Source organism: Felis catus, chromosome D1, assembly GCF_018350175.1.
Source record: "Felis catus isolate Fca126 chromosome D1, F.catus_Fca126_mat1.0, whole genome shotgun sequence".
NCBI classification, from domain to species: Eukaryota; Metazoa; Chordata; class Mammalia; order Carnivora; family Felidae; genus Felis; species Felis catus.
The window spans coordinates 62053711-62064304 of record NC_058377.1 but is presented as its reverse complement, the minus strand read 5'-3'; the positions used below and the strand labels follow the sequence as shown (position 1 = coordinate 62064304).

Sequence of the window (10594 nt, the reverse complement as noted above, 5' to 3'; positions counted from 1 at the left end):
AGAACCTGAATCAGGGCTCAAACTTGTGAACCAGGAGATCATGAACTGAGCTGAAGTTGGACTCCTAACCGACTGAGCCACCCAGGCGTCCCTAGACTGAGCTAACTTAAGAGTACATATTCATTTCATTGTGGTAGGGAGTCAAACTCGTGGTTATTCACCAACAGGCATGAATGGCTCACATGAAAGCCTAAAGACCTAGAAAAACCAACATAGGAAGCAATTGTCTCCTGCACTGTCTCCCTTACCCTCTCCCACTATCTTTGGGCCAGTTATATGTTATTATGTTTCTACTTCTTTCCCAGGACAGTTCATTTATTTCTGTGACTTATGGCCTCTTTTCTGGTAACTCTCTATCTCAGTTTTCAAAAGAGCATCCTGATAAATCTCAGTGTGTTTTCCTACTTCATAGGCTTGGTATTAGGAGTACATGAAAAATGTAGATCAACGTGGATAGCAGACTGTAAAATACTAATCTAATGTCAGGTTAGTAGTTGACTAATTACCACTGCCGTTCTCATCTGGAAGCAGAATCTCAGCAGCATGTGCAACTCTGAGCTCATCATTGTCATTTAAAATCCTCCCTCCACTGTACTGTGCATTGGAGGAAAAAACAGGTTAAGTCTGGTGTTTCTCTTCCCTCAAGGTCCGATCTCCTCCCCGGCTGCCCCAATGGCTCTTTGTGGTGACACTGGCTGCAAACATTCCGTTCCAGTGTCAGACTAGGAATGAAATTATGTGTTGTGGTTGGATTTAAAAGACAATAATTATGCAAATATCAGCAGGTAACTTTCTCATACGTAAGTTATCGTTTCCTATACGTTGTTTTTATAAATTCCCCATCCCTTATATTAAATATAAAATACGTTGACCTTATCAATGGGGGATGAAACCGTCTTATTATCCCATCATCAGAATTTAGAGCTGTATTCTACAGATATAGGGATCCATGAATGTGTCTCTCTAAACCCTCTCCTCCAAACTTTCCACATGTGACCATTCTCAAGCTGTCTGTGATTCCATTGTGTTGCCTCTTATATTTTAGCTCTCGATGCCTAGTCACCCCACCGTCCTGTTTACCCGCACCTTAGCCAGACACTTGCACACTGTACCTAGACCGGATAGTGTACTTATGTCTTATATTGTAAGAAAATGACAACTAAATGTAGGTTTGTGCTCAGAAGAATAATGTAGGGCTTATTAAAAATGAGGAATGGAATAGATTTCAATGTCTGTCTTAGAGGTAAGGAGGCAGTTGGAGATTTTTATGTTATATACCTGCCACTTTGAACCTATACTTTCAAATAAATAAATAAATAAATAAATAAAATTCAACAGGTAAAAAACTCAATTTAAAAAATAAAATCAAATATTTCTAAATTCTAAATGGAACTGCAAGTTTATCTCACTACCTATTTGATGATTACAAAAAATACATAGAAATTCAAATGTCCATTGAATTTTATAATTCTTTAAGTAGGTATATATGCATATCTCTAAGAGCCAATGTGTTGATTAAAATAATTGCATAGAGATATTAATTATGGTTACTTAGAGATTCATCAGTAATGGTGTATTATTGACATTTATGTCTCTCAGCTAAATCTGTATGGAATGTTAAAGTAAATTTTTTTTAATTTAAAACATTTTAAAAATTAATATGTCCTAAAAATCTAAAAATAGAATTATCTTACGACCCAGCAATTGCACTACTAGGTATTTACCCAAGGGATACAGGTGTGCTGTTTCGAAGAGACACACGCACCCCCATGGTTATAGCAATGCTTTCAACAATAGCTCAAGTATGGAAAGAGCCCGAATGTCCATCGATGATGAATGGATAAAGAAGATGTGGTATACATATATAATGGAGTATTATTTGGCAATCAAAAATAATGAAATCTTGCCACTTGCAACTACGTGGATGGAACTAGAGGGTATTATGCTAAGTGACATTAGTCAGAGAAAGACAGAAATCATATGACTTCACTCATATGAGGGCTTTAAGAGGCAAAATAGATGAACATAAGGGAAGGGAAAAAATAATATAAAAACAGGGAGGGGGACAAAACAGGAGAGACTCATAAATATGGAGACCAAACAGAGGGTTACTGGAAGGGCTGTAGGAGGGGGGAAGGGCTAAATGCATAGGGGGCATTAAGGAATTCACTCCTGAAATCATTGTTGCACTACATGCTAGCTAATTCGGATATAAATTTGAAAAAAATAAACTAAAAAAAAGTTTAAAACTATTTTATAAGGCATTAAAAAATAACAGTCACTCTGCTGTGTTTTTTTTTTTTTAATGTTTATTTATTTTTGAGACAGAGAGAGACAGAGCATGAACAGGGGAGGGGCAGAGAGAGAGAGGGAGACACAGAATCCGAAACAGGCTCCAGGCTCCGAGCTGTCAGCACAGAGCCCGACGCGGGGCTCGAACTCACGGACCGTGAGATCATGACCTGAGCCGAAGTCGGACGCTTAACCGACCAAGCCACCCAGGCGCCCCATCCGCTGTGGTTTTAATCAGCTTCGGGGCTATCACACAAGGAAGACAGTCATCTGGAGTTAACACATTTTTACAATTCCCCATTCTTATTCCTTATTCTGTTTAGCTGCTCCATTTTTCCTAACAAGACTTCTGATGTAAGCTTGTTACAATCTTGTTAGCACTGCAGTTCTTGTCCATTGCTGCCACTGTTCCATCAGAACAACTTCGACACCAAACGTAAAGCCTTTGTTGGTATTTGTATCCTTCATAGTTTTATATCAGTTCAGAGTTAGTTGGGTTTGTTGGCAACTTTAGAAAGAATAACTCCTCCTTCAAGTCACTGCTATGTGCAAATCACACATATAATAAAATTATGATGTTGGGCAACGAAAAATACTTTAAAGCTTTATTTGCTCTGTGAGTTGGCTTCTGTAACATGACCCAGTTCCCAAACATGTGGTGCCGTGCTGTCATTGCAAAATGGGCAGCCGGCCTACGGCAACCACAAGTGCAGGGTGGATTCCTCATTTAGGACTCTTAGGAAGAAATCACCATGTTTGCACAGTGGGCTCGCTGTTGACAGTCCCTCGCCTTATATCAACAGCTGCTTTTAGAGTTCCCGTTACAACGCACCCACAATGACTCCACAAGGGAAAGGCTGGACATGAGAGGCGGTTACTGGACTGTTCTAGAATATTAAAAGACACTTTTACAATAGTAGAGAATTGTTTTGATAACCTGTAAGTTTGTTCTGTGACAGTGTGAACAGAAAACAATTCATTCAAACTAGGTCTCCAAAAAAATCCACGCCGTGGAGGAAATACCGTGAAAGACCTGTCGTTACCGCATCCTCTCAGGCCCTGCTACGTGGAAGGGAGGGCACTTTTGAGGGAGGGGCGATGTTGTGAAAGGAATTATGTTGTGAAAGGAAGGGCCGGGCAGGACCCCATGTGGGCCCAGCAGGCCAGTTTTCCTCAGCTGACTCTGCAAGCCACGGCCTTGACTGATGTGGTGTCTGCTGTCCTAACACAGGCACCTGCTGGGGCTCCACGCTCGCTGCTCATCTTCACATCACCTGTTTGGGAAGATCCGGGAATCCTCATTGTACAAAGGAAAACACTGGGGTCGGAAATCTTAAGTAACTTGCTGCAGGCTGTCTGGTAGTGGAGCCTTAATCATTCCCCGTCTGCAGGACTCAACAGCCCAGGCTCTTCCCATCACACTTCTTTGTCTGTTTATAGGGCTGGGGGGCAGAAAGGATGCCAAGTGACGATGACGGCCCGTGTCTGGGTGGCACTCGGGTGTGTTATTTGTGTGTGGCGAGGCACGTCTCCATCTGAGTTCTCTGTGCCCCTTCCAGTGGTCCTGCCTGGTCTCTTCCTCTCCTGGGTCCTGAGCCCAGGAGCCCGTCAGGTATAGAGACCTGGGACCAGGAAAGTCGGCAGACAGGACTGCAGACCGCTGCTAATTCCTCATTAACAGTGCACAGCTGTGACCAGCAGCTTCTCAATCCCCCACCAGGGATGCAGGGTCCAAGCCCTCCCGAGGGCCCCGAGAAGCGACCCATAAATCCATCCTACCCATCCCTGCTCTCCCCCAGGCTTGCCCCGGGAGTCCCCGTGGAGTCTCCCTGGTCACCAGTGCACTGACTCCTGAATGGACCAGCTGGAGCAGTAGGGACTGAGGCAGCACTGGGTACGTGGAGGCTGGATGCCCTTCCTCGTCTCTAATCGCACCTCTGCAGCAGAGAGGTGAGAGCTCCCGACCCCTCAGCAGCAGGAATTCATCAGCCGAGATCAGGCACCCCCTAGACAGGGTGTGGGGCTCCTGAAAAGGTCTCCTCCCTGTGATCTACCTGGATTTATCCCACAGTGAGCCAAGCACTGAAGGTGCTGCTAAAATGCCCATCCCCATGGGATGGTCTGAGAAGCCTCTTTGTCCTGACGGAAATAGGTGGTTCAGACTCTTTTTCAGAGAACAACTTGGGGGTGCAAAGGAGAGCACGAGGCAGAGGCCACCGTGGCCGTTAAGTTTCAGAACTGAGGGTGAGGTATCAGCAACCCCGTCTCACCCTTTCTGGGTCAGAAAAATGTGGAAAGTGTGGGCTGGGGACCAGGAGTAGGGATTAGAGGACAGCACCACCACATTCTTTTTTATGTGGAAGCAGTCTTGTGTTCAGCCCCCTTTTATTGGCTCCGTCCTGCAAGAAGGTTCTTTCTTTGGTTGATGCCGTCTAATCTGATACTCTACGCGGTCTTTTAGCCATTATTTTTTCCTTACATGGGATCACATTGCTTTCAGATACACTTCCTTCAGTCTCCAACTCACAGTTTGGGGTTTGTTTTATTTTTTTTTAAGGTAATTTAAAGGGTGGATGTTCAGATGATAAAGTTGAGAGCTATGATCTCACTGGAAAGGAGCTCAGTAGGAACGGGCTCAAGAAACAATACAAGTGCTTCAAATAATTATGTCCATATTATTTGACATGTATGGGGATTCACTGTCATCCAGGGAGAACTGCTTTACATGTTATTTATTTATCCTTCAAGGATTCCTGTACTGTTGGTGCCTTTATTCTTATCCCTAGTTTAGGTAAAAGAAATAAAGGCATAGAGCAGTTGAGCATCTTGTACAAAGTCACACAGCTCGTTTGTGGAATAATTAGGGTTTGAACCGAGATAACACGGCCTCGGAGCCCTCTCTAGATCTAAACGGCTGTGCTGACGTGGGAATACTGGGAACAAGAAAAATGGACCTTTGTGCTGGCTTTCCCTCTCATTCCTCTCCCCTCCACAATCAGGGTGGCATGTCAAATTCTGATTAAATGGAGGTTCAAAGTGCTCAGTCAATTCAGGTTCATAGTGGCGAACTCATGTTGCCAGAGTTCAGTTCTGGAACTCTTCCCTTCTGCCTTCTTTTTGTCTTACTGCTGCCAGCCACATTTACTATGTTCTTGTTCTGCTCTTCCCTGGAGGGGAAACTTGTCCCTCAAGCCCCTTGGGTAGGACACAGTACGTGAGCCACTCTGAGGACAGGGAGGCTCCCTGAGAAGGATCCATAGCAAAGGGCGAGGGAGGACCCGGGCTCTGGCCTGGAACCCACGGGGCGGAGGCATTGATGATGGAAGGGGACGGGTCTCAGTCTGCAGCAGGTGCAGGCAGGTCTGTGCGCCCCCAGTGACCCTGCCAGTACAAAGGTGTGCATGTATGAATGGAGTCAGAGTGAGGACACCCTCAGCGTGGAAGTGAGACCCAGGACCAGATGATGTGCAGAGTCTGTGTGAGTGGCAGAGGCGGCCTCTCCTGCCCAGAGGGAAATTGCTGTCAAGTGAGGAACATGGTAAGGCTTACAGGAGAGGAAGCAGTCCTGGACTGGGATCCAGGGGTCCTTGTTCCGTATCCCAGCTGTGTGTGACCCTAGCTTTTTTGTGCATTGGTGTCCTGATCACGGAAAGGGACCCACGACAGGGTGATACTATGCATGCGGTAGCACATAGGAGAGGCCCCAGGACTTCAGCCCTTAGCACAGAGATGTTGCTCTGCCTGGAGCTCAGGAGGAGAGGCATCCAACTTCCACCCCCTCGGCATGTCCCTTGGCAACTCCTGACTCAGAGAGGATGCTGAGCTGTGTGAGGCCTGGAGACCATGTGAGATTGGACAGAAAGCAGAGCGGGCAGTGAGAATCACGGCTATGCACCTTCACTGAGTTGATGATACAATGTTCTCTGAAATTGAGGGCATAGTGAATAGTGTCAAACGCTCCTGAGACGTCAGGAAGGACTGAGTTTGGGACATGGACTTCACTGTTGATCTTAGTAGATGCCCCTCTGGTGGAAAGATGAGGACAGAAATGAGATTGATATGGGAGAAAGGGTAAGCCGGACATGAGAAGAATATAAGTGGTGGAGAAGAGTACATATCTAGCTATGAATGAGAGATTAGAATTGTTTCTATTAATGTAGACTAGAAAATATCTGAGCACACTTTAGTTGTTTGCTGAAGTTTTTAGTTGTTTAGTTGTTTTAGATATTGAAGAAGTAGAATTTTTAAAGGCTGGGTTGAGCTTAGAAGCAAGAAGAGAATGAAGGTTAATGAAGATTGGGAAGATATGATATAGAGATGGGTTTGTTTTGGGTCAGATACAAGAAGGATAGTTTTCCATTTATAATAAGAAGAACGGTAGCGTGTGTGTGTGTGTGTGTGTGTGTGTGTGTGTGTGTATTACATATATATGTAGATGTGAGGACTGTCTTGCACAATATCATATCTAATAGCTTCAAATTTCTCTGTGAATTAAAATAAAAGATTTTCCCTTGAGAAAGAGAGGTTTGGAGTTAGTGGATGTGCTTGGAGTAAAGTAGGGACAAAATCATCTAGGGAGATTGAGCTGAACAAGATCATGTTGTTGGGTCATCGGGCATTGGGGGTGAAGTGAATATTGGTTAGGATGAAATTATGGGAATACAAATATTCCTGGTCAGGAAGCATCTTTCCTTCATGTCCTAGAGTGCTTATTATGTCGGTGAATCTAGAAATTGAGTTTTGCATTTTTAGGTGATGGAAGGTCAGTGGAGCAAGGGCACGCCAAATATGTGTAAGAGAGTGCTTGACGTGATGAATCAGAATTTAGCCTAGAAAAGAGGAATGCAGTGACAAGGGGATACTGAATGAAATGAGTGAAAAAGAAAGTGCCCTGGAGGGCTCAAGGTTGTTGAGAAACTAACTACGTGTGTGATGTAGAAGGCAGGTGAGTTCTAACTTACAGTACTTCAAGATCCCACCCCAGAATCAAGTACTCAATTTATAGCAACAAGATAAAGCATCCAAGAGGTGTTATATTAAGTTTAGGGCAAAGGTTGGGGTAAGTGAGTGACAACCGGTAAACTTGCTGCAAAATGATCACCACAATATGTCAAGTTAAAATCCATCACCACACGATTGTGAATTTTTTCCTTGTGATGTGAACGATGAAGACGTAGGCTCTTAGCAAGTTTCAAACACACAATACGTATTATTAACCAGAGTCACCATGCTGTACATTCCACTCCCACGACTCATCTAGTGAATAACTGGAAAATTCATGCATTAGACTACCTTTACCCATTTCACTTACCTCCACCACCTCTTCTCACAAATATGTTCTGTGTGTCTACTAGTTCCAAGCTTTTGTATTGTTGTGTTGGTTGTTTTAGATCGCACACAGAGCATTTGTCTGGAAGATCATACGATATTGGTCTGTGTTTTCTCTATGTGACCTAATTTTCGATCTTCTGCTCTACAGATATCACGTACGTGCCATTTGCCATATGCTCTATAGAAGATTTCCTTTATCCCAGAAAGTCTATGAAAAGACCTGTGTTTAATGTGGAGCTCTACCATTTGCTTGTCATGCATGTGGCCTTTGGCGGGTTACTGAACTTCTCTGTGCCTCAGTGTCTGCAGCTTCAAACTGTAGGTAACATTATTACCTGTGTCATAGGGTTTTAAGAGGATTATGGAAGTCATTTCACGTAAAGAACTTCAGACTTGCGTAAATTGTAGAGGTTTCCAAAAATATTAGTTTCGTTATGGAAGTTTGCTGGCTTTGATCTTGACCTGGTATTCAGAAGGTAGCAATTTTATATTTCTTCCACTAGAGGGCCCTCAATCACTTTCTATGAATACATGTCTTCAGGAGTTTTGTTTTGTTTTGTTTTGTTTTCCCCTTTCCTTTTTTTAAACCACATATGCATAGTTTGAGAAAGAAGTATGATAGAATAGTTTAAAACACACAATTTGAAATAAGAAGTATCTGGGTTTGGGTCTTACTCAAATAGACCATTTATTTTCTACGTTAGTCTCTATAAAAGGGGTAAAATAATGCCACTTAGGGGTGCCTGGGTGGCCCAGTCAGTTAAGTTGTTGGACTCCTGGTTTCAGCTCAGATCATGATCCCAGGGTCATGGGGTCCAGCCCTGCATTGGGTTCCACACTGAGCTTGGAGCCTGCTTAAGATTCTCCCTCTCTCCCCCTGCCCCTCTTCCCTGCTTGAGGTCTCTCTCTCTCATAAGTAAGTAAGTAAGTAAATAAATAAATAAATAACGCTGCTTATATCATACTGTTATTGTTGATAGTTTATTTCATTCAAAACATTAAAAAGATTCTTTTTTCTTATTCTAGGAAACAATGATGATAAATGGGCTAAAATGACAAATGTCAACTACAACATTCTTACATATAAGTTAACCTCTTAAAATATTATTTTAAAACGTAATAATATAAATACATATTTAATGACAAAGAAAAGAACACTTGAACCGATTTCCTCAGTAAATCCTAAGAGGGATCTGGAGGCTGAGCCGTGTATCTGCTTCCATATAGTTCTGGTGAGGCACCAAACATCAGTCTCAGGAACATTCTCGTCTGCAAATGCCAAGTGCTTTAGTATAAGGGATATCAGGAGAGTAAGTGCAATCAGTGTAGGGTTAGTGTTCTGGACACACTGCAGTTTGGGTGTTAGGCTTTTCCTTACTGTCTTCTCTACAACCCATGCCTCTTCTCGGTCCTTGGCATCTCACAGTGTGTCACCTGAGGCAATCGCCTAGCATGGTACCACAGCATAAAGGAATATTAACTGAGGACTGTCATAATGCTAGCTTGGCCAGTTACTAGAGATGAGATCTTAGATAATATCATCACTCAGAGTTTTAGATTGTATAACAAAAAATAATAGAATAATTATTAACACGGCAATAATTATTAACACATTATTAACACGGCAATAATATTTTACACTATATGAAGAAGATTCCAGAGTGATTGAGTGACTACTACCAGGAGTATCATGTCTGGGGAATCCGTCTTAAAGACCTAAGCATTGGTCTTGCTAGCAGTAGGAGGTTCTTTCTTAACAGATAGAAAGAAGGAGGAAGAATTACCTTACAGTTTTTTTCAGGTTCGTTATACACAATTTGTTTTTCAGATACAGAATCTATTCATCAAATCACACCGGCCATGTACAACCTGAGTAGCGACCACACAGGTGACTTCACCCTTTTGGGCATCCCTGGCCTCGGGCAGTACCACGTCTGGATCAGCATCCCCTTCTGCTTTATCTATCTCGCGGCCATTGTGGGCAATAGTATCCTTCTCTACCTCATTGCTGTGGAACATAGTCTTCATGCACCCATGTTCTTTTTCCTTTCCATGCTGGCCATGACAGATCTGATACTGTCTACCACTTGTGTCCCCAAAACCCTTACCATCTTCTGGCTTGGTCCCCAGAAAATCAGTTTTCCTGGTTGTCTGACCCAGTTATTCTTTCTGCACTACAGCTTTGTGCTGGACTCGGCTATACTCTTGGCCATGGCATTTGACCGCTACGTGGCCATCTGCTCTCCCCTGAGGTACACCACTATTTTGACCCCCAGGACCATTGCCAAAATTATTGTGGGAATCTCCTTCAGAAGCTTCTGTGTTATAGTTCCATGTGTTTTCCTTGCAAATCGTCTACCCTTCTGCAGGACACGCATCATACCGCACACATACTGTGAGCACATAGGTGTTGCCCGGCTCGCCTGTGCTGACATCTCCGTCAACATCTGGTATGGCTTTGGTGTTCCCATCATGACGGTGATTTCGGATGTGATCCTAATTGCTGTCTCCTACATCCTGATCCTCTGTGCCGTCTTCCGCCTCCCCTCCCAGGGCGCCCGCCACAAGGCCCTTGGCACGTGTGCTTCCCATGTCTGTGTCATCCTCATGTTTTATATACCAGCATTCTTCTCCATCCTCGCACATCGCTTTGGGCGTAACGTCTCTCGTACCTTTCACATCATCTTTGCCAACCTCTATATAGTCGTCCCACCTGCACTCAATCCTATCGTCTATGGAGTAAAGACCAAACAGATCTGGGACAAAGTCATCCATCTGCTCTGTCCCCTGAGGTCCCAGTGATGCATGCCTGAAGTGTGTGGGCAGGGGCAAGTTCTTAGTGTATATCAGCTTAAAGGCTGAACCTGTAGCCAGTGGTTCAGAGAAGGGACAGATCAAAAAATTCTTTATTAAGAAGATTTGAAGTTTTGCCTACTCTGTTATTTTAGTCAGAATTTTACTCCTTAATTCC

General features: G+C 43.6%; 1 protein-coding gene across 1 annotated transcript; it reads left to right on the top strand.

Annotated features, from left to right (window-relative positions):
- Window positions 1-9483: 9483 nt before the first annotated feature.
- On the top strand, window positions 9484-10425 carry LOC123380273 (olfactory receptor 52H1-like). The gene has a single exon (XM_045038126.1). The coding sequence runs from the start codon at window positions 9484-9486 to the stop codon at window positions 10423-10425; it is 942 nt and encodes a 313-aa protein (XP_044894061.1).
- Window positions 10426-10594: the final 169 nt, after the last annotated feature.